We start from the raw sequence: 25,641 nt of genomic DNA on the forward strand, positions 1-25,641 counted from the left end.
TATAGAGCACAGACATATTGCCCAATGTCTTTCAATCGATTGTGAGTTGTATTGCAACAGAAAAATTCATATAGCTAATAAAATCCTATTTGCAATTTGTATTATTTTTTTATTATTTACAGATTTTTCAGTTATTTAGCTTTTCATTCAGCAGCTTACAGCTTGCCCCTAACATTTTTCCACCCTAGGCCTGGGCCGTTATGGCCTTGCCACAAATCTGGGCCTGCTCTCACCTTAAATTTAAATTCATATCAATATTAATAATTACATAATTTTGCAATATCATGGATACCCAGCCATGGAACAGCAAGAATTGAAAATTATGTGAGATTTGTCAGCAATTAGTTTATTCAAATACTAGTCAAACTAGCCATACATGGTAAAATCTGCTAAATTTGTGAGAACAATATCTCCCTGCACTGGTCACCCATGTCGTGGACCAAACTGAGCTAATCTTCTTGATCATACAGTGAGCCCAGAGAAATCCATCAGACCAGAATCTGGTCCTCACCTGATGGGATTTTCAAACCTGCCTAATAGATAACTTGATGATATTCAGAACAATGTTGATCAGGTAAGCCATCCATTCGTGAGGGCCCCATCAGGCCAATCTGGCCCTCGATTTTCAAACATGCCCAATAGAAAACTTGACGATATTAAGACCGATATAAAGCAAAAACTACAAATTATAAAAATGTTTAAATCAATTGCAAATTGTCGCAAAGTATCACTCTCTACATCATACTAAAACTCAATTGTGATAAGTACATTTTCTTTCATTAGGCAACGTTTTATTTATTGATTTTCATCTCCAATATATATCTAACATAAATATCTAATGAGATCATGTATGTGAGTCTATATATGTTAATAATGTATATAGACAATATAAAAGCAGATATACATACAATATATTTTACATACAATACATACATTACATACATGTTATATATACATACACACTATATAAATATTTGTTTAGTGCATAGAATATATTAGCTGTGTCAGATGGCCCCACACAAGGGCCAATAAACTGCCGACTCGGTCTGTTGGCAGTTTTTATCGGCCTGTGTATGGGGGCCTTAAAGGAGAAGGAAAGCTACCAAGGCAGTTTATTGCCACAATAGTGCAAGCTATAAGACTATGTTTATTCTGCAGAATGCTTTTCCATACCTAAGTAAATAGCTCTAGAAGCTCTCTCTGTTTGTTTACAATAGCAGCTGCCATATTTGCTGTGACATCACTTCCTGCCCGAGTCTCTCCCTGCTCACTCATAGCTCTCTGCTCAGATTACAGCAGGGAGGGGAGGAGGGAGAAAAAAGGAGGGAGAGAGGAGCAAATTTAGCATGCTCAAGCCCTAAGCTGAAAACAGGAAGTCTGATACAGAAGCCCATGTATACAAAATAGAAGGAAAGAAATGCTGTGTTTCCTTTGACAGAGGACTCAGAGCAGCATTACTTGAGGGTTTACTGGTGTATTTATGCAGACATTTCTGATAAAGCTTACTTCGTTTTAAACTTTCCTTCTCCTTTAACCCAAAGCTGCAAACGCTAGGGAAAAAACTCTCTTTGGATAAACCTTTAAACATTAAAAAATGTGTGTAGATAAAAATCACTGGCAGGAATGTGAAACTACAGTCTGGCCTGAAGACGGGGATTCATATCAGTGCTGTTTGGGTAATGTCACCCTGTGGTGCAATCCCTAGTATTTCTGTTCATTGTGTTGCAAACAAACAACTACAAGTGGGGGAGGAGACACGATCCTTCTAAAAGATCGTAGCCCTGTGTACAGTCCCCTGCACCACTTCTACTGGATACACATAGCATTGCCTGTGTGCCATCTGCTGTGTGTGTGTGGTATACACATTTCTTGGCACTGTACTTGCCGTACTTTGCCATAAAAAGAAGGCAAATTTCTGACTTATTTTGCAGTAATATAATGTAGGGTAATGCTTTGAAAATGATTTCAAGAGTCTGTCCCTCCAAAGCAGAATGTTGGCATGTGTATGCCCTGTGAACAGTTATAAGTCATGCTTTATATAACACAGTATAAACTTCAACATATATCTCTTCTAGCGATGAGCACATTTTTTTTGCCATATAGATTTGTGGCAGAATTCCGCATTTCATCATCACTGATTTTTTAACGCAACTGCGACTAAAATTTGCAGAGAAAAAAATTCCCATTTACTTTAACACATTTGGAGTAAGAAAGAACTTGAGAAAAAGACACCCACTGACTTTAATTTCCAACCCTCCCTTAAGCTCACATTGTCATTCAGCCCCTGAAGGATTTTTGGAATTGGTGGGTCGGTGCACAGACTCTCTGGAAAGCAGTGAGGCTTCAAAAATATGAGAAATAAAGGGCAGAGTCATGTAATTTAAGCCGATTCTTGAGCTTCTAAGCGCTCTGTGTGCCTGGGGCTGACAGACTGGCTTATTACTCTATTCTCTCTGGTAATGATTTGTCTGGTTGCTAACCAGCCAGACGCTTAAGCTCTTTTTCACTCTCTTCCCTGTCCCTGTGTGACAGCAGCACATACATAGTTGTGTCATTGAAAAATATTGACCGTCAGATGAAAATGCAAGAAGAAAAGACTCCATCTGACTTTACATTCTATCTTTGTGCTGTTGTGTGGTGTTCCGATATTCTTGCCGTTTTTTCCTATTAATAACATTGGCATCAAGTATCATCAAGCCTACCTAAAAAAACAGATGTACTGCCAAACAGAGCCTCCTGTAGGCTGGCAGTCCACATTTGGCATCCCCGCGAATTTTTCATGCTTGAGTTGTTCCCAAATATTTTTGCATTTAGAAGTAGCTCACAGGTAAAAGGGTTGGGGACCCCTGGTATACAAGAACCTTAAAGGTGGCAATACATGGGCAGATAAAGCTGCCGATATCAGTCGTTTAGACCAATCTGACAGTTTATCTGCCCATATATGGGGGCTTCCAACGGGTCTTCCCGATCGATATCTGGCCACGATATAGATCAGGATGGTTTGATTTTAACCGACGGACCCGTCGGAGCCCCTTGGCGTTTGGTAATCTGATCGTTCGACCATACGGACTGAACATTCGGGTTACCCCCGATATAGCCATGCCGTTAGTGGCATATCGGGGAAAGATCCACTTGTTTGGCGACATCTCTGTGTGGAGAGTCCCGACCAGTGTCGGACTGGCCCACCGGCATACCAGGATAAGTCCCGGTGGGCCAAGATGTCAGTGGGCATTTATGCTGCTAGACATTTGGCCTATTTCATGGTCATTCCCTATTTCTATGAATAAATGGAATAATAGATTATAGTATATAAAGAAAAGAGACGGAGAGGAGAGGAAGAATAACAATACTGAGAGTGGGCCCCTGGTCTAAGATTAATTGGTGGGCCCCTAGTCAAAGGTTTTTGGGTGGGCCCCTGGTGTCCCAGTACGACACTGGTCCCGACATTTTTCATCCCACGGAGATCAGTCGTTTGGTCGATCAAACAGGTTAAAAGATTTCTGTCGGCTGCTGATAATTTCTCTGCATGTATTTATTTTGTGGGCTAACAATGAGAGGGCGCACTAGCGTGTGGACTTCTCTATCAGCAGGTAACGTATAGAGGTACTTGGTGTGGGCTAGCAAGCAATGACATGGTGACTACTATCATGTGGGCTACCACAGAAAAGATGAACTCGCTGTTATAACACCTTTTCTGCCAGTTGTTTTCACTGGTTCTTTCGCTTTGTGTGTGTGTGAGTGAGAGAGAGAGAGAAAGAGAGATATGATGTGGGCGGAGCTGCACCGCTGAGGCGTTGGGCCACACCTACTCTATTCAGCTTAGAACAGAAGCAGAGTGAAAGTAGAGCAGAGCTAATTGCTTTTTATAGAGAAGACAATTAATTTTGAATGGGTGTACACTTAAAATATTTTCATTGCGTGACAATTTGCTGTTTCCATTCCTGCTAGGGCTCCTTTAAGAGTTTGCTATGTCGGCTCTGTTCTTATGCCTGTGAGAGGGGTCCGCCTGCTCCCTGCACGCCTGGGGACTGTGAAAGGCTTTTGTGACGGAGCCGGGCTCATATAGGTGTGTCTATAGATGAGCGCTAACTTTTATCTACTGATTGGGAGGGAGGGAAGCCAGTGACTACCCCGCTGGAGCTGCTCTGGCTGTGAATGTTTTTCTTTTACACAGGAGCTGCCGGAGTCGAGATCTTGGCGCTGCTGGAGCAAGGACTGACGTCTCTAACGCTGCGGTGCGCAACATGAGGAGCCCATCTGCCCTGACAGCCACCTGGCTGCTTGTCACCCTCCTGATTGCTGAGCCCTTACATGGCAGTGAGTAAAGGGACATGTCACTTTCCACTGAACTCTGGGGTCGGGGGCAAGCACATTAGGGGGCTGGGGAGGAGCTTGTATTTCTTTCTGTACACTGCACCACCATGTCTGCACCAGGGCCACTCACCTTTGCTCCCATCAAGTTGTTACATTTCAGCAAGTTGAATGGGTAAAGGCTGCTCGTGTCTTATTTCCCTGTGATGAGTTAAAAGACAGAGAAACTGAGCAAAATATATCTCCACCTTGTTTTTAAATATAAACCCAAACAACTATTTCCATGTATCTCTGAATCTTTGATTGTTTTTCTGAATTTTTGGGAGATCAATATAGAAAACTAAAGTAAAGCTTCCCCATTTCATGTAAAAATTTCAAGGGCTGCAATTGTATATACCCCGGCTTCTTTCTGAGCAATTCAAGTAGGTCTGAACTGTTTAGTTGCTTTAAATAAATACATAGTGATTCTTTGGACTACACGTGCAAGCTTCAGTGTTTGCTTTGTTTACTGAACCCAAAATATGCATTGTCATGTTACCTCCTTTATAAAAGAGAACTCCAAGTAGCTGTGATTTTATGGAAACATACCAAGATAAGGATACTTTTGCAATGCATCTCCTAGCCCCCTTGGGGTATTTAGAGAGAATACCTGTGGGGCTGCAGGTTGCCCAAGCTTGTTGTAGACTTGAATAAAACCCGTTATACTGAATCACAAGACTATATCTGTTTGTGACATAGTCCTGTGGTTAATGCACATTTAAAACATAACAATTTCGATCTTTCTTGGAAAAGATCTTTCCAAGAAAGATTGTTCATTTTAATACACACATGTAGAGCTGAATAGTCAGATATACAGGTAGAAACAATCGAATTCTACCTGACGATTCAACACTAACAATGGGCGATGTTTGGATGCCTTCAAAGGCACCCGATCAAAATTTTTCCATCCAGCCCGATCAACAAGCCACCCGATATCCAAGTCTTCTGCCGATATCGGTCGGCTCTTTTCCCACCATACACGCACCGAATATTGTACGTAAATTAGTTTCGTACGATATTATCTATGTGTCTATGGCCACCTTTACTCAATAGTCTTCTGAATATGCAGCCAGTTGTTTCACATAGTCAGCATCTATTCTCTCTTCTAGTAATTGCTCTCAAGTGTACTGTAAGCTACGTGCTTAATGAGAGTTATGGGAAGGGATCAGCTGTTCTCTTACTGCAATTTCTCCTGAGGTTCAGAAGTCCAATGCCTTTTGTGGCACTTCGTTACATAGGGATGTACATAACCAGCAATTGTGATAAATAAGCCAACTCGTTATTACCGGTATGTCATTGTTTATAATGCCACTAGATAAGTGTTTGCTATGTCAACTGAAAGTCAGTTTTGCTGCTTGCATAGAAAGTTGGGTTCTATTGGAGAGATGTGGTATATTGTTCTGCCAGCTAATCCATAATTCTGCCCCATAAAATGGCACTCAGTGCTGCATAATTGATTCTCTGCCTGTAAGATTCTAGACATTGCCTGTTATTTGAAAGAGGACTACTTTGATTTTTTTTATATTTAACGCTGATGTAGGAGAAATATTAGATGGAGATGAACTGATTAAAAAAGATGACAATATATTGAATTGTAGTATTGTATGGAAAGATATGCACTGATGTAGCAGATTCAATTTTCTTTTATTTTTTGCATGGGATATATCTAGCCATCTTACTGTCTGCCAAAGATGCCTCCCAATTCCTGCGTCAGAGGCAGAGGAGGGCAAACCAAATCTTTGAGGAGACCAAACAGGGACATTTGGAACGGGAGTGTGTGGAAGAGCAGTGCAGCAAAGAGGAGGCCAGAGAGGTCTTTGAGAACAACCCAGAAACAGTAAGTGCTTTTTTTATGCTATTTATTCAGACTAGTGACTGCTATATGTGTCTGCATTGGCATGCAATGTGGAGGGGATCCATACCAATTTAGCCACCAACATGCAGGGCCAAATTAGGATTATCAGATCCTTTGACCCCCCAATGCCAATGATCAAAGTGGGGCCAGAAGAAGATGTTCTAATCTGTCTGATATCTGTGTGGCATATATTCACCCAGCTATCTGTTGAGTGGCTCCAGCCATAGGCCAATACACTGCCAACTCATTATGGAGGGCTTGGAAGCGTATTGGCCCATGGGTGGGGCCAGCAACTTAATCAGTCTATGTATAGCCACCATAAATTACAGTAAATTACTGTGAGGATTCCCACTAAGACAGCAAGAATGTTTTGGGACAATCAACATCTGCCATTCCAGAGAAGATGTTTTCTTGATAAAATCTGCTGTGTATTAACATTTTTAAAATTTTACCTCACCTATATTAGGGAGTACATATAGTAATTTATTCCACTTACAAATCCTGTGTAGGTTTTAAATAGAAGTTATAATACTTATTGGACACAATCTGTTGTATTTTCTTTTGAGCCAATACATAGGAAGGGTAATAAACTTTTTATTGAATTAAAGGAACAGTAACACCAAAACAATGAAAGTGTTTTACAGGAAAGACAATATAATGTACTGGTGCCCTGCACTGGCAAAACTGGTGTGTTTGCTTCAGAAAAACAACTGTAATTAATAAATAAGCTGCTGTGTAGCCACGGGGGGAAGCCACTCAAGCACATGACACATAGTAGATAACAGATAAGGTCTGAAGAATCCCATTGTATACTACAGAGCTTATCTGTTGTGTATCCTATGCATTTTCTCCTTTTCAGTCGTGAATGGCTGCCCCCATGGCTACATAGCAGCCTGTTTATATAAACTATAGTGGTGTTTCTGAAGCAAACACACCAATTTTACCAGTGCAGGACAACAGTGCATTATATTTTCACTTTCATATTTTGGTGTTCCTTTAAGATTTGTATCATTGTTATTGTGGGTGATAAATATATTAGTCTTAATACATTGTAGTTGTGCCACCTGATGACTATCCTGCATTTTTGTCATCTGTACTAATGACACACTCACTAGGTTTCTAAATCTAGTATTCATCCTAAGGAAGGTTAGGGCAGCTCAGCAGTTTTTTCCTTGTATACTCATTCCAACCCCCCCCTCCTCCCAAGCTTATACCTCTATGGCAATGATCCCCAACCAGTGCCAGAGACCTTTGGCTCCCTTCTCTAATACAGTGCTGACTGTACTAGTCAATGTGAGGACAGAACTGCCAGAGGAAAGCATGCATCCCACAGAAAAATGCAATGTGTGATTAGTTAGTCAAGAAGCAATAGATAGAAAGAGATCCTTACAAGTTATTGGGCTGCTGTAAAATTAAAGGGATCCTGTCATCAGAAAACATGTTTTTTTGAAAACGCATCAGTTAATAGTGCTACTCCAGCAGAATTCTGCACTGAAATCCATTTCTTAAAAGAGCAAACAGATTTTTTTATATTCAATTTTGAAATCTGACATGGGGCTAGATATTTTGTCAATTTCCCAGCTGCCCCTGGTAATGTGACTTGTGCCTGCACTTTAGGAGAGAAATGCTTTCTGGCAGGCTGCTGTTTTTCCTTCTCAATGTAACTGAATGTGTCTCAGTGAGACATGGGTTTTTACTATTGAGTGTTATTATTAGATCTACCAGGCAGCTGTTATCTTGTGTTAAGGAAAACTATACCCCCCAAACAATGTAGGTCTCTATTAAAAGATACTGAGTAAAACAGCCCATGTGTAAAACCCTGCTTCATGTAAATGAACCATTATCATAATGATATACTTTTTAAGTAGTATGTGCCATTGGGTAATCATAAATAGAAAATTGCCATTTTAAAAAATAAGGGCCGCCCCCTGAGATCGTAAGATTCACTGTGCACACATACAAACCACATGTTAGGTCACATGAGCCAATTAACAGACAGAGTTCTGCCTTTTGCTTCCTCACTTCTTCCTGTTACAGTTAGAGTTGTAGTATTTCTGGTCAGGTGATCTCTGAGGCAGCACAGATAGAGTCACGAAATGGTGGTTCAAGGCAAGAGATGTAAAAGGGCAATATTTATGTAAATATATATTCCAGTTTGGTAAGATTCTTTAATATGTCATTCAATTTGATATAAACTATCTGTTGCTTAAGTATTCATTTTGGGGGTATAGTTTTCCTTTAGGGAGCTGTTATCTGGTTACCTTCCCATTGTTCTTTTGTTTGGCTGCTGGGGGGAAAAGGGAGGGGGGTGATATCACTCCAACTTGCAGTACAGCAGTAAAGAGTGATTGAAGTTTATCAGAGCACAAGTCACATGACTTGGGGCAGCTGGGAAATTGACAATATGTCTAGCCCCATGTCAGATTTCAAAATTGAATATAAAAAAATCTGTTTGCTCTTTTGAGAAATGGATTTCAGCGCAAAATTCTGCTGGAGCAGCACTATTAACTGATTCATTTTGAAAAAAATGTTTTTTCCCATGACAGTAACCCTTTAATATATGCATGTGTCAACAGTTTGTGTGAGACAACAAAACTGTGAAATTTAGGCCAAAGTGCATTGACCCCACTGCTCTCTGTCTGCATATTATAAGCAGAAAGAAGCTGAATTGCTCTCTGGATACCAGTCTGAAAATACCTTCTTTTGCATTTTTCAGACCGATCACTGCTCTTCTTCATGTAGCCTTGGCTAAAAGAATCAGTAGGCCTTGTTCTTTGCAATTTCAGTATGATCACTCTGAAATTAATGTGCTGAACCAGGAAATAAAAATGGTTTCAACTCGATTCCAAACAAATGACTCACTCCATCAATCTCCTTGAGATTCCATGCTATGCATGGTATTTTTGGATTCAGCAGACATTGATAAGGATCAAAAGTGCAGGGTAAGCTAGACCAGCCCTTACAATGTTTTACACAAAGTGGTCCAATTATTATCATACTACTTGCTACTAAAAAGTTATATATGAAAATGATAATGTCATAAATGGCACACTTGAGCAGACTGGCGGTCCTAAAAATCCCTTGGAGGCCACAGTCCAGTTTGTGATAAACTGTCAGTATGCTGAGTCCTCTGTCACACATTTGATACGGGTTTTCCTGTCAACGCACATGTATACATCTGTCATAATTATGCTGCCCATCGGCCTAAAGTATGAGCATCATCCACTTCTGGTTCTGTTTAAAGGGATACTGTCATGGGAAAAAAATTCAATTAATAGTGCTGCTCTAACAGAATTCTTGCTCCAAAAGAGCAAACAGATTTTTTTATATTTAATTTTGAAATCTGACATGGGCTAGACATATTGTCAGTTTCCTAGCAGCCCCCAGTCATGTGACTTGTGCTCTGATAAACTTCAGTCACTCTTTACTGCTGTACTGCAAGTTGGAGTGATATCACCCCCCTTTCCCACCAGCAGTTTAGCAATAGAACAATGGGAAGGTAACCAGATAGCAGCTTCCTAACACAAGATAACATCTGCCTGGTAGATCTAAGAACAGCATTTAATAGTAAAAGCCAGGTCCCACTGCATCATATTCAGGTACATTGAGTAGGAGAAACAACAGCCTGCCAGCAGTTCCATCCTAAAGTGCTGGCTCATTCTAAAATCACATGACCAGGCAAAATGACCTGAGATGGCTGCCTACACACCAATATCACAAATAAAAAAATACACTCGCTGGCTCAGCAATGAAATTTTGCATGGTATAATTAATTATTTGCAGTGTAAACAGTGTAATTTAGAAATAAAAACTACATCATAAAGATCACGACAGAATCCCTTTATGCAACGATATGCTTCCTCCTGCTGCCTTGTCATCCATGTGTCCGAAGTAGCTGTTGTGTGTCTATTTTTTTGCAGTGATTTAGTGGGGGAAACCCGAGTGGATTGCTGAATTCTACCACAGTTAGATTCAAACAGTTTGATTCTTATGACTATGCACTTAATGTGTGAATATGCAGAAATTTATACATTTATCACCTTTAAAAGCTCATTTGAATGCAGCTATCTAATGCTGGCCATAGACACAAAGATCCGATCATTCGAGTCATCGAACGATCGGTTGTCCCCATCTCCCAACCTGTCATTAACCTTCAGTTAAAAAAGAACAGACCAGCAGATGTTAGAACGTGACAAGTTACCGGCCGCTCCATCTCCCTGCTGACGGCTTCTCATCTGACTGGCACCGGGGAGACTTTCTCCGCGTATTGGGATTCGTGTCTGGGCCTATTGAGGGGGTTTGTTAGAGGGCAGGATGGAGGATCTCCCAGAGGGGAACCCGCCACCATCCCTTCTATAAAATGAGCACAAGCGCAGTCCTGGTATTTTGCCATTTTTTATTTCTAACTTCCACACAGTGCTGCAGGTAGGGTCGGGGGGAACAATAGGAGACTGGGAGAGATGGGGGACCCCACGGGGATGCAAGTGCGGCACCCCCTAGACACTTGCACCTAATCCAGCCCTCACCTCATTCACTCATCACTACAGCTCTCCGCTTCCGCCAGCAGTCTCACACTGAAGATCATCAGATAGGCAATACACACAGAGATATTATCGGCAGCCGACAGACATTTCTAACCTGTCTGATCGACTGAATGACCGGTCAGTATGGCACGACAGATGTTGGGAATCAAGGATTTGTACGTTCGGAGCTTTGCGTCTATGGCCACCTAAATTCTGTACTGTACCATGATTGTGCACTGGGCTGAAGAAATTCTGAATAACTTAATGTGCAGGAGTGTAGGCAAAATAGGAGAGACTAACCAGATTAGCCAACTGTATGGGACAAATAGTTGCACAAATCTGAAAAAAAACTATATATAGAATAATAAAAACATAGTCAGGTTAATTTCCTCCTTATAAAATTGTCCCTAGTTTGTGTGAATGTGAAAGGTGAGACTGATGTGTAATCTCTGTTTTGTAGAAGTGTGTCAGCGCTATATAAATACCAGGAACTAAACCAATATACTGAATTAGGTAGGAGGCTGGGTACTATTTCACTTACTAAATCTACCTGCCTTAATTAATATGCCAAGGATTAAAGATCAGGGTACCATAGTATAATCTTTTTCAGCAACCGTAACCAGGAAAGCAAACGTTATCACTGGATAATATCCAGGGAAGGGCATGTGCAAACAACTGATTTTCTTCTTCTGATTTTTTGGTTTAATAATGACACTAATTTATTTGTTTTTTGGATGAGTTTGTGAAGAAATTGGAAAGGCAGGAGTTTAACTATAGTGGAAGCAGATCCTGAGACTGCTAGTGATTTATAAGGTTCAGTGTGGCACCATTAATTTGTTTCATTATAATACCTAATAATCACAAGCCTCATGTGGTAATCACAAACACAAGTCTCATTTGAAAGATTCAGCCACCTCAATACAGCAGTTTTTAGGCTTCCAGACACATTGGGTGCAGCACATGGACAGTGCTATCAACCACAAGTAATGTCTTTAGAGGGAGGCCTACTGACCCAACTCTTTCCCTTAAGATGTGCCTCTTGGCATGGCCTGTATAAGAGAATTTATCATGGCAATGGGTTATATTAGGCCAGTTTTTCTGGTTATTCCTTTTTTTCTTTTTTTAGGAAGGTGACAAATTGTTTCAGTGTATCCCCCATCTGAGAACCCAACCACAATTTGTTATTCCATTCTGTTTGTGTATAATTTGAGTTTCTAATCCAGGTATATTTAGGATTCATTTTTCTTTAAAAAAAAAAACAATGTGCCATAAGGCCTGATGAAATATCCAACAACATATGATTTTACAGAGGGACTTCTGCCAAAAGTGAAAAATTCATGGAACTGACTGGAGAAAGTGGGATTTTATAATGTGATTACCTTCTGCTACCGTAGGCTCCCTGGCTGTTGCACAGAATGTGAGATCTGTGGACTCCAGCTGTTGGGAACTACAAATTATATTGTTCTTCACCAGCCAAATGCCTGGAGAACAGTGGTTTTTAGATATTAGAGATGCTATATGAATGTTGGCAGAGAATGTGTTATTTCAAGACTACTAATACAAGAAAGAAGTGCATGTATGCACAGATGAGAAATATGCATTGCCCATTTGGAAGAAGACAATTGCAGATACAACATATATCCCTTTTAAAGGAGAAGGAAAGTCAATTCTCAACCACTTCCCCCTTCAACAGTCCCCATTTAGTACTGTCTAATCGCTACTTTTTTTCCCCAGAAAATTGTCTTCTCAAGAAGATTTTAATACAGCAAACTCACACACTGTTTTAGAGAACACAGCCGCCATCTTGCTTATGGAAGCTTCACTGCCTTCTCTCATTGATCGCTAATGTGCATGCTCCAAAAATCCCTCTCCTTGACCCCAGTTGTGTGTCAGGATTCCTGTTGGCTGGGACGGCAAAATAAATTTATGCAAATAAAGATAAGGAGCGTGTCACTGAAGCAGGGAAGATAGCTTCACATTCCAGGCATGCGCAGAGCTACTTAAACTGATTTATTGCTACTCTACACTGCCCAAGGCAGCGGGGTGGGAACAATTAGAGATTTTGCCTATGTCACCCAGCCCCAGGATAAGGTTTCAGCAGGCAGTGTGTTTACCACTGAGTAACACCACAGAGACAGGATTTGCTCTGCTCTGTAAGTTCTGTTGTTATCAGCCTTACTCTTTATTAACCTTTCGTTGTCCTTTAACTGTCTAGCCAGTTTACAAGCATCAACTTAGAGTTCACTGACAGAATATTAGTAGCACTAGCATTTCAGGGGCCAGACAGGCAGCTTTCTTTCTGTGTTAAGCCTCACTGGCAAGTACACACAATTGCATGCATAGCCGCTTATAGGTACAACAGCGAGTGAATGTTTGTTTTCATCCATTACTTACTATGTGCTATAAATGGAGACGTAATACCTTTAATTAGAAGCAATAAATGCTAGCTTCAATACTGTTTGTTTCATCCTGACAGGATTAAGTTCACCACAGTAGTTTGGCACAATGCACAACATAAAAGTATGCTTAAAAAATCCTATGGAAAGTTGTAATCTATTATGTTGGAAAAACTTTTGTTCACCAATGAGGTGTTAACAGAAACAGAAAGGCACTGAATGCCAACCATGATATCATAGCAACCTGAAAGACAACATAAGCTGTAGCTTATGTATGCGCTATTGCTTATGTTGTAATATATATGCTATAATGCTTGTGTGTGTGTATGTATGTATGTGTGTGTGTGTGGATGTGTATATATATATATATATATATATATATGTGTGTGTGTGTGCAAAATGCAGCGCTCACTGAATACTTTTTGATGCAGAAAAAAGCTTTTTTATTAGACTCGACGTTTCGATACTTTGTCAATCTTTTTTCACTTGTTTTTCTCTTGACAAAAATGTTCCTTTAAATCATGACAGACAAAATGGAAAATGCAGAGTGTATATATAACAGCTAAAATATGTTTTCAGTGATGGAAAATATTATATTATTATTATTATGGGGGTTAGTTTGCTAACAAAATATTAAGTGAGTTGGGAGCAACTGTCTGAACAATGGTGTATGCAGCCTTAAAGGAACAGTTACACCAAAAAATGAAAGTGCTTTAAAGTGATTTAAATATAATGCAGTGTTTTGCTGCACTGGTAAAACTGTTGTGTTTGCTTCAGAAACACTACTATAGTTCATATAAACAAGCTGCTGTGTTGCAATGGTGGAAATTGAAAAAGGCTATACTGTATAATGCAACACTGCATTATGTTACGGTTCCTTTAACATAAACAGAGAGTGTTTTCTTTGAACTAGAACCTTAATTTGAGGGGCAGGTAAAATGACATTAATTTAATTAAGGTGTGTAAATGATTGTTTGTCTTTTATGAGAGTAAGTATGTTTGCAAACACTGACTTTCTAAATTATATTTGATTTATTCAGAGTCTCAAGAAATTCACCATTTTACTACAATCAGTGCTTGGTCTAAATCCACCAATATAGCTGCCATTTCATTTTTGTTTGTCTAGATCAGTGATCCCCAACCAGTAGCTCATAAGCGACATGTTGCTCCCCAACCCCTTGGATGTTTCTCCCAGTGGTTTCAAAGCAGGTGCTTATATTTGAATTCCAGGCTTGGAGGAAACTGCCAAATAGAGCTTTCTGTAGGCTCCCAGTCCACATAGGGGCTACCAAATAGCCAATCACAGTCCTTCATTGGCATCCTCAGGAACTATTTTCATGCTTATGTTGCTCCCGAACCCTTCTTAACTTTGAATGTGACTCACGGGTGAAAAAGGTTGGGTATCCTTGATGTAGACAGTGTGATATTTTTTACAATAAAATAGGCATTAATACTAGGAATGAACAAACCTGTTTGCCTGGTTTGCAGATTGTGAAACTAGATCTTGTTTGCTAATCTTAGTGGGGTAAATATAAATGTTATTGTATCCACATTTAAGTGGGTTGTTCACCTTCAAACAACTAGTTGTTTTCAGATACATCACCAGAAATAATAACTTTTTCCAATTACTTTCTATTTTCTATGTGTCACCGTTTTCTAATATTGAAGTGTAAAGTGTAATTTCTAAGTTCTAAATTGGAACATTTAGTTTATACATTTCTTAACTATGTCCCTGCTGAGCAGAATCTCTGGCTTTCATTAAAGGCAGCTGTTAGAATTAATACAATAGTTGCTAATACTCCAGAGATACTGCTGAGAAATGTGTCAACTAAGGGGCAGATGTATTAAGGGTCGAATATCGAGGGTTAATTAACCCTCGATATTCGACTGGGGAATTAAAATCCTTCGACTTCGAATATCGAAGTCGAAGGATTTTGCGCAATTCGTTCAATCGATTTTAATCCATCGATCAAAAAAAGATAGCCAAGCCTATGGGGACCTTCCCCATAGGCTAACATTGACTTTGGTAGCTTTTAGGTGGCGAACTAGGGGGTCGAAGTTTTTTCTTAAAGAGACAGTACTTCGACTATCGAATGGTCAAATAGTCGAACGATTTTTAATTTGAATCGTTCGATTCGAAGTCGTAGTCGAAGGTCGAAGTAGCCCATTTGATGGTCGAAGTAGCCCATTCGAAGTAGCCAAAAAAACACTTCGAAATTCGAAGTATTTTTTCTTCTATTCCTTCACTCGAACTTAATGAATGGGCCCCTTAATGTTGCAAAATTGTAACAATTGCCATAGACGCAAAGATCCTATTGTACGAATCAAGGATTCATCCGATTTTCGGACCGTGTGTGGAGTGCCGACATTTTTCGTCCGGCACCCTCCAGAAGCTCAGTAGGAGGGGAATAGCCAGTCACAGCCCTGCTTTCAGACTAAAACAAAAACAGGCTTCAGTTCCCTATCAGGTCATCCTAGCTGCATTTTTTTCCAATAAATCAACCTGAAACATTACTTTTCTTTTTAAAAGAGTACAAGAGTTGAAACTTTTCTGGAGCAGGGTTGGACTGGGGGCCCAGGGCCCAGTGGAGTCGCTACATTGGGCCCCCCGGGTCTACACCACAGTGGCGAAGATACTTCAGTGGGCAGATACCTCAGGCCCGCCCCAGCCACAACAGGTCGGGAAGCAGCAGCAGCAGTAACAGCGGGTCTGGGCCCACCTGGTTTTTCCCCAGTATCCCGCTGACCCTGTGCTGGAGTGACATAGGAAAAAATATTTTTGCCCCCCCCTGAACAAATGGTGTTACAAATATGTGCTATATAATGCAGATTGGGGGGCCATCTTACTTACTTACTTACTTACATTTAATGCTACTATACACCGAGTAATGTTCAACACCTTTGCTGACAGTTTTTTGATGCCTTCCTGTATTGCCTATGGTGGTATTCACAATGCCAATTTTTCTTTTAGCTGGTAATACCTGATCACTTTTTGCCTGCTTCTTGTAAGAGGTTATAACACCACACAATGGTAAAGTTGTATTCTGACAGGTTAGCTTTAAATTATCTAAATTTACCCTGAAGTCATCAGGGACTAAAGCTGGCCATAGACGCAAAGATCCGATCATACGAATCGAGGATTCATCAGGGGCAGAACATCGGCTGATTACTTTATTTAATCAGAATGGTTAGTGGCAGGTCAGGAGATGGGGAAGTCCGATCGTTCGAGAATCCAGCTTTACTGTGGTACTGCAACATTTTTTTAAAAAAATTACTTTTATAAAGGAAATGTTATTATTGCTGCATGCCATCTCGTGACATTTCAAAGAACCAGTAAACAATTGTTATTCTTTAGCAGTTATATGTTTTTAAGTTTTAACATAATTTGTATTTAATTTGTATTGTTTAAATGCTGTTCTCTCATCTTTGAATATGGGCTAATTCCTGTTCCCTTGCAATGACAATCGCACAGAGAACATAATGGATGTGAGCTGGGACAAGTCCGCAGGGAATCTGTGCTACAAAAGTACATCATGCCAACCAATATTTCAGTAATGAGATCTAGGGTCAGATGATGCGAGGACAGGCATGTTTGGCCTTGCATAACTCTCCAGCCGCCATCCTTGACCATTATCCATTAGTAATAGCAACAAATAACTCAGTTTGCCTTTCCTTCACACTCTGCTTTTTTGTCTCCACAATGTGCCTGCCATGTCTCCTTTCTCTAAGCTCTGCCATTCCTGTATTAGTTTTGGAGAGTTCTATTTTGGCTCATACACGCATGGAGCACTTTGCACCTCTGCAATTTACATCCCACAGATGTTTCCTCCTGGCATTAAGCAGTGTTCAGTAGGATTCTTCATGGTCTACCTGTTTCTGTTGCTTACCCTTTAAAATATGCTTAACCCTATTATTGCGTGAGTGTGCATCAATCTTTTTTTAACATTTAAAATTTTCCTTCTGCCCCATGTTTAGTGGTGGTTAGGAAGGAGGATTGTTACACTCACCCTTATGTATGGTAAACAGGGTTGATACTAGCTTTTTTTGCCTGGTATGTTTATATATGCTTTACAGTGCACTAATTATTAGTACTAAATATACTGTGATTACTAATGCAAAGTTGCTTTACCTTTACACAGTGATTTCAGATAGTTTGCTTGGGGCTCATTAATGTTAACCTGACCCAATAGGATAAAGAATAAAGCTAGGATAATTGGGAAATGGGTGAATTTTGCTTTCACTTCAGATGTTGCTCTGAAAGCTTTAGCTACTACTTTAACATTTGTGAGAAAAGACAAAGGGCAGATTATTCGCACACTGGGGAGAACAGTCCCCACTATCGCTGAGAACAATTATTGCAAACATGCATCAGCTTTGACTTCTGATATGTCTTTGTCTTTTATGTGACTGTTTTTAAGTGATAAAGTACAAACTGATTACATCCATATGCATGTCATATGTAAAGGGATACTGTTAATGAAACAAAAACTTATGGGTAAAATGTTATTTTCCAAACTTCTGCAGTTCTGTTTCGAATTTCTCAGCTGCCTTGCTTCTGTCTTGTTTAAAGGAGAAGGAAAGGCTTAAATTAAGTAAGCTTCATCAGAAAGGTCTATACAAATACACCAGTAAACACTCAAACTAATGCTGCTCTGAGTCCTCTTGCTCCTCTCTCTCACCCTCCCTTTTACCCCTCCCTCCTCCACTCCCTGCTGTAATCTGAGTCCAGAGCTATGAGTAAGTGGGGAGAAACTCAGGTAGGAAGTGATGTCACACCAAGCTAATATGGCAGCTGCTCTACTAAACAAACAGGGAACTTCTAGAGTTGGTTACTCGGGTATGGTAAAGAATTCTGCAGAATAAATATAGTATTGAGCTTGCACTATTGTGCTTAATCCATTGGCAATAAACTGTTACGGTAGCTTTCCTTAAAACTTAAAAAGTTAAAAACTTAAAAGTTAAACTATATGTGATATTTTGATCAGACTTTGTGGGTCAGATAGCAAATCTTCCATGTAGTTTACACATCAGATTTTTATATCAGTCCTGTTCTATTTTAACCTATGCAACTACATTCAACTTGTTGGATGTGTTCTGTTGATCTGACACCATCTCACAAAATCTCCTGTGGAGTTTAGCCCTTTTGGCAGATCTTCTAGATCACTCTGATGGCCTATTGTCTCAACAGACATATGGCACGCTCAGTTATTTGTATTTGAAAGGATTATTTTGATTGCACTACACTGCTGCCAAGTCAAAGCTGTGAATGCTTAAATAAGGGGGGCTCAGAAAGATAAAAATACTTAGCTGAAGCAGTGGACTTTTGAAATGTACAAATGTATTGAAGATGCAATGGGATACTTGATTAAATAAATACTTTCCTCAGATGGTTTTCCAAATATTACATTTCTGAAATGTCTGACAACCAAATTAAAAATTATTATTAACTTTTCTTACACCCTCTTTAATTTAGCTGCACAATGCTCCTGTGTTTTGGCGAAGCCAATGTTTAGTGCCCATGTGTTCTACATGTTACAGATTGAGATTTATAAATTTATATATAATAAGTCATGTCCTTCTTCCTCATTAGCTCTCTAGTCACAGCAAGAGGATATAAAAATATTTAACGTCACTTGCTTTCCCAGTTCAAGGGACTGTTTAAGGATTTAGAATGAAGTGTACAACACAGCTTTTTTCTGAGTTATTTTGTTTGTAGCTTATTCCTTTGCTACTTTTCCAGTGTGGTCCTAATATAAACAATGTCAATATATGTTGAATACTTCATCCACTTTAATAGTCCAACACATTGGGGCTCATTTATAAACACTGGGCAAATTTGCACCTGGGCAGTAACCCATAGCAACCAATCAGTGAGTGGCTTTTTTCAGCCAGCTGCAGGTTGAGCAATGTAAGCAGGCCTCTGATTGGTTGCCATGTGATACTGCCCAGGTGCAAATTTGCCCAGTGTTTATAAATGAGCCCCACTAGTTACAACACTGTTGACTTTTTTAAAATGAAAAATGTATTTTTCAAGAAACAGAGTCTAGGTGGCCAAAGTCAGTTACATGGATGGGGATTTTTGTGCATCAGATGCCCAATATTTCACTCCCACCTTCATGCTTACAGATTAGTAGACTCTATTAAACTTCTTGTTTCTAAGGTTTTCTTGTGCAATAAGGGCTTGTTGAAAATAAAAGCTCGGAGACTGGTTAGTGAGCTGTAACCTTTACTCCAATATAATATACATATAAAAGCCAGTATCTTTATATGTTTATGCAGACACAAGGCATGAAGTAGCAAGCTATGACAATTCGAGACACATATTTTGCTCAAAACATTTGTTTCATGCCACTTTATTAAAGGCCCTCCATCGTCTGTATGAATGGTGTGAAATGACAAACGAGCAATTATTCATGCAGTGCTGACATAAAAGGTTCCAAGAATACACTTTTTGTCAAGAATCTGATTTGATGTTTGTATATGCAACCTAAATAATTTGTTAATGATATTTTTTTTCTCTGTCAACAGGAATATTTTTACCCAAAATATATAGGTAAGTGTTATACTTCATCTTAGGTATTTGTACTTTGCACATGACCTTCCTTTGTTGCAGTATTGCTACAGGTCTGCCGCATTGCTGTTCGAGTCCCTCCTTGAATAGAGCACTGTTTAAGAGGAGTGGGTGGGGGAAGGCATGAAGATTTCAGCACTTCTCTTACCTAACTTGCATGTCATTATGAAGTGCAAGTTAGGAAGTGGGAGAGGCCACAATGGGGCTTTGTCCTTACTGCCTACCTTATGGACAACTATTGCCCTGGGTTCAAGTGAAGCCTGAGTGTGCACTAAGGGACACATGCTTCACTTCTGCCTAGAGGAATTTTAAATAAATACTAAAGTGTTGAAAGGCTTGAGTAGCTTAATTTAGAAAGAAAGCTCTTGGAAGCTTACATTCTGGAATCTTCATTCCAGAATGGATACAAATAAACAATGGTGTTTCTAAGGCAGGAGGCGGCTCCAGCAATGCCAGTACTTACCATTTCTGCATGGTGGGGTGTCGGGGGGGGCATCGCTAGTGTGGAAAGTGCATTGTACTCGCTCTTTAATGTACCAGGAGTGGCTTTTTTGCCTCCCTTGGTAACCTGCCCCCTAGTTTTCTCATTGGCACAGCACCTCTGCAAATAAATTGTAGTAAAAAATTATTCTTCCATGTAAAAATAGAATTATTTTGTGCCCGTAGTTTAAGATGTTTAGGACAAAACAATGGAATACCATCATAGCCCAACCTATTCTGGAACCACATGGGTATCTAATATTCAATTACATCATGGGGGTCAACCTTAGATACTTTGGGTAAGATTACATTTGATGGGGAAAACGTATCTCCTAATTGAATTCCAGATTATCGCAAAGGCTTCAATCAAGTTTACGCGTGATAAACCATGAAATTTTTTTTTTGTAACATATAAAAGGTGATTTATGATCATGCTTATGCACAGGGCACATCAGGGATCCTCCCTTTTTACAGTAAATCACACTAAAAATATATTTTTATAGAACTATAAACTGCCCACACAGGTGCCAAGTTTATCAAAATATAGTTCCATACCTCTGTCTAAGTAGAGTTCAGTAAGCCGTGCCATACATTTATTCCCTGTACATATGTACCACCTTCAGAGCTACAGAATTCATACCTTTTTTATATCTTTTTTGACAGTGCATTTCTATTCCTCTCTTGTTAATATTTAAGCAAACACTTTCAGTGCTTGCTTGTACATGTTAGTATGTATGTGTCACAATGCAAGAACATGTTCCAAGCAGAGCTTAGTTGGCATATTGACATGACTTATTTGAAAGTGGAACAACTTTTGTAGAAATGCTAAAAACACATTCTTGTTATTTCACGCCACACTTCCAGCTTCTGTTAACATGCGGAAAAGAACCACTTGGATTATTTGTGGGTGGTCTTGATAGTTATTCTTTCTTAGGACAATTTTTTTTAATATTACTGTAAACTTTTATTTAGTCTCTATATAATTATTGCTTGTTGCCTTAACTAGAAAACCCAGCATCCTCAGGCAGGTAATAGCTAGAGAAAACAGCAGTGGTACTTCTGCAGTTGCTGCAGAGTCAGCCTATACAGTTGCCAATGAACTATTCTTCTGTAACTATCCTTTTTCATGGGAAATCGGGATCAAAAAGCTGTTGTAAAAGCCACTTCCTGTATCCCCAGCAGTTTAAGCAATACTGGGATGAAGGGAGTAGTTCATGCTTAACAGCAGGACAGGACACATAACTACATGTGGGGGCCGATTTATCAAGGGTCGAATTTGAAGTGTAAAAAACGTCTAAATTTGACCATTGAATTGCATTACTTCCGTATTCGAAGTCAACATTTTTTTGATCGAATTTGGCCATATTCGGTCAAAGTAAAATCGTTCGATCGTACGATGAAATCTTTTTTATTTTCAGGAAGGAAAGAAAAAAAAATGCAAATGTATAGGATATTGTATTGTTTACAATATTCACAACATCTGCTGTGAAGTATACTATAACAGTAATTAAAGGAATAGAGTGAAGTAACCAGAAAGAAGGAAAAGGTAGCAAGAAAGATAGTAAAAGAAAAGGGTCCCCCGCTCTCCTTATAGCTTAAATATGAACTGCATATGATATATTGCCCAACATATTCCCATTATTAAAAATTAAGCTGTTTCCTAGTAACATAAATTGACATGGCATCCAGATTTCAGCAAATTTGTTCATTGTGCCCTGTACCTGAGCCTATAGCTGCTCCATTGTGTGAATTACATTAATTTTATTCAAAGTCTATTGCCAGACAGTGTCAACCATCTTATAGTCAGGCTCCATTTTGCTGCAGAAAAATGTTTAGCTAACTATCTGGACTGCTAGATTTTTTTATCGGGAGATTGTGCAACAGTTCCCATTAGTTCAGTGGAAATGCTGCTGAGAATATCTGCTTCAGTAGGGGATGTACTTTTTTCCAATGAGTTTATGCAAAAAGACCATCCCACCAGATATGTACAACTATTCATGTATTATCGACAAACCCTGAAACATAAAGGCAAGTGTATTGGGGAGCTTTGATGAGGAGTCGTATACCATCTGGTTAATAGTTTATATGAAAGTTCATATATCGCCACATTCTCAGATACAATCTTAGCAGCTGTCCAGATTTTGTTCTAACCGTCTCCTGGCAATGGAGTTACATAGTTACATAGTTAAATCGGGTTGAAAAAAGACATCAAGTTCAACCCCTCCAAATGAAAACCCAGCATCCATACACACACCCCTCCATACTTTGACATAAATTATAAATACCCATACCTATACTAACTATAGAGTTTAGTATCACAATAGCCTTTGATATTATGTCTGTCCAAAAAATCATCCAAGCAATTTTTAAAGGCATTAACTGAATCAGCCATCACAACATGACCTGGCAGTGCAAGTTCTTTCTTCTAGTCTAAAGGGGTGGCCTCTGGTACGGTGATCCTCTATTGGGTAAAAAGGTCCCCTGCTATTTGTCTATAATGTCCTCTAATGTACTTGTAAAGTGTAATCATGTCCCCTTGCAAGCACCTTTTTTCGGAGAAAACAAACACAACCTTGACAGTCTACCCTCATAATTTAAGTCTTCCGTCCCTCTAACCTATTTAGTTGCACGTCTCTGCACTCTCTCCAGCTCATTTATATACCTCTTAAGGACTGGAGTCCAAAACTGCACTACATACTCCAGATGAGGCCTTACCAGGGACCTATAAAGAGGCATAATTATGTTTTCATCCCTTGAGTTAATGCCTTTTTTATGCAACCAGTTTGCAATCCACCCCCACCTACTGTACAGTCCTGTTCCCAGGCTGTACAGTGAGTGGGGGTGGATTGCAAACTGGTTGATAAACATTTGGGTATAAAGAGTTTATATTAGTCCTTTTGTTGGGGACAATTATCACAGATAGTTTCAAATAGGGTCAGATCCTTAGATGGCATGTTCTTTATGAGATTTTTTTATAAAATGTCTTATTTGAACATATGTAGTATACATGTCTGAGTCTGTAAAGCAATATGTAAACTGTAGGATTTGGAAAGATTTCATATTAAATATTAAGGTGGTTTTGTGTCAAAAATATTGCACTTCCAAGCAGGAAGGAGGGGTTGCCAACTATTGATTACATCAGTGAGGTGGGTTTGCAAAGAGAGTAACAATGTTTGCATTAGTCCCAGAGCAGTAAAGAGTGCTTTATGATTTCTTGGGGGGGGGGTGTTGGATCGTACCTCTTTTCTTGAGGGGGGTGTCGGACTTTGCCACTTATTCTTGGGGGTGTTGAATCATGGCACTTTTCCTTGGAAAAGTCGGACTGTACCACTTTTCTTGAGTGGGGTGTTCGATCATACCACTTATCTTGATGGGTGTGTTGGACGTACCACTTCTTCTTGGGGTGTTGGATCGAACCATTTTTTCTTTGGAAATATCGGATCTTACCGCTTTTCTATAGAGAGTTTTTGATCCAAATAACTTATTTCTTGGGGTGTGTTGAACCATACCACTTTTTTTGAGGTGGTATCAAATCATACTATTTTTCTTGAGGTGGTGTTGAACCATACCATTTTTCTTGAGGGGGTGTCGGACCATATCACTTTTCTTGAGTGGGGGTGTAAACCTCATGTTTAATGCCTCAGAACAGTTGGTATAAATGTAAAAATGTGCAACATGCTCGCAACCTCCTCTCACTAATATAAGCCTCGCTGCTTCTAAAAAAATACATAAATTGTTTAAATGTATTTTGTGGTCACAGCCTCATTGCACCCCCACCCTTGTTTTTTTTAAAAAATAACCACATTGATGCTTTTGGCTGTTGCAGGTTTTAGGGATATGAATGCCAATCACCTCCTTCTACTTTTCCTTCAACTTCTCAGTCATTTCAGTACTGTTCTTTCTCAAACTCTAATAAACAAATTATCTTTGTTTCTTTCCTTCCTAAGAAGGGGTTTGCAGAACAAGAGCAATTTCTATAAAAGATGGGCTGGCATGTGCCATCAGCTAATAGGATCGCCGCTTCTGTCATCTTACTTTCAAGGTGCGATATTCGCTGGCCCGATTCAGTAATATCCGCTTGCAATGTGGCTACTGCCTTGCCAATTGAGTCTGAGATAGCGGTAGATATTTTAGAATAGAGTTGGTCCATTTGGATCTGCAATTCCTCTGCAGTAACCGCTGCACCCATTGTACTGAATTATCCGACTGCGCGGGAGAGGATCCCGCGACACCATCTTGGGGAGCGTCACCGATCTGCTGTGGAAATAGTTAGATAAGCTCTGTTGTTCCCGGTTTTTGTGCTTTTGGAACATCCTTAGATGTCTGTAGGTTCAGCTGAGGTAGGTTACAGTGCTAGTCTGTCAGCTTATTGTGACTGAGAGGTTCCCCCAGGCTGGAGCTGTTACGAGAGATGCTCTCTCCTTACATAGCACGTATGCGCCCCCGTGGTGTTAACATTTTAACCACAAATCTTCACTTAACAGACACACTGTTGCAAGTACATCACCTATCATTATTTACACACTCTTGGCAGGACTCAAATGCAAAACATAATAAAACATATTTCCTTCTCCCATACAGAGTGTAATCGGCGATACAGGCATCTAAACAAGAAAGACTCCCTGACTACATGTATACACAGTAAGTGTTCTCAGGCTTTGTCAATTTTTGTATTAGCTGGATGATACCAATATAAATAGATGCCAGGTCAAGGAAAGTCTTTTTTTGGTTTAAAATGCCTTGGGCCAGTGCATGCACACTATAGTGAAGTTGGAGATGACTATAGTGTGCATTCACTGGCTCAGGTCAATCACTGGCACAAGGGATCACTGGTAAAGTGGGGTTACCTAACAAAATGTTACTCCCCAATGAATATGACTTTCCTGGAGCGACTGATTTGATAAGTATATTTTAATAACACTGACAGCATTGCTGTTGTTGGAAGCTCTATGCCTGGTGTAGTTTGAAGGTCTGTTTCCACAGAATTTTTCAAATTCCATACTAGTTCCCCAATTCCTTCCTCCTTTTCCAGAAACTCAGGGCACAGCTGCAAGATAAGCTATTCCAATCAGCTGCTGCTGATTGCAGGCCTGCATATGGCAAAATTTCAGTTTTGCTTATGTAACGTGATACACTTACCCAGCTTGTTTATCACTAGAGGCTTAATATTATTTCTAAAAATAATAGGATCTCTTAATACTAGCAGTTTAACTAGCACAGATGTCTGCTTTGGCTCACGAAGGTGTCTATATGTGCAGTTGTTTCTGTTTAAAACACTGCTATCTCCATAGGTGAGCATTGCTCACAAATCATTAGTATGAAGGAGCCTTAAAGAAGTCTGCTTTGATGAACTTCTCTTCATGGATTAGTTATAATAACCCTGAGCAGAGCACACTGGTGTATTTAGGCTAAAGGTTACCTGTTCACTTTCTAAATGTGCTTCAGGCAAGAAGAATAAAATTAGTG

The 25,641-nt window shown here is 39.6% G+C and overlaps 1 protein-coding gene across 2 annotated transcripts in view; it reads left to right on the forward strand.

Moving 5' to 3' along the window:
- Nucleotides 1-3,806: 3,806 nt before the first annotated feature.
- The window catches only part of gas6.S (growth arrest specific 6 S homeolog), a 46,236-nt gene continuing 24,401 nt past the window's right edge, over nt 3,807-25,641 (forward strand). The window contains exons 1-5 of one of the 2 annotated variants that reach the window (XM_018248310.2): nt 3,807-4,066; nt 4,175-4,317; nt 6,021-6,187; nt 19,653-19,677; nt 24,757-24,816. In XM_018248310.2, the coding sequence (XP_018103799.1) occupies nt 4,245-4,317; nt 6,021-6,187; nt 19,653-19,677; nt 24,757-24,816 (325 nt within the window). In that variant the 5' untranslated portion in view covers nt 3,807-4,066; nt 4,175-4,244. 2 annotated transcript variants of the gene reach the window in all.

Source organism: Xenopus laevis, chromosome 2S (genome assembly GCF_017654675.1).
Source record: "Xenopus laevis strain J_2021 chromosome 2S, Xenopus_laevis_v10.1, whole genome shotgun sequence".
Taxonomy (NCBI): Eukaryota; Metazoa; Chordata; class Amphibia; order Anura; family Pipidae; genus Xenopus; species Xenopus laevis.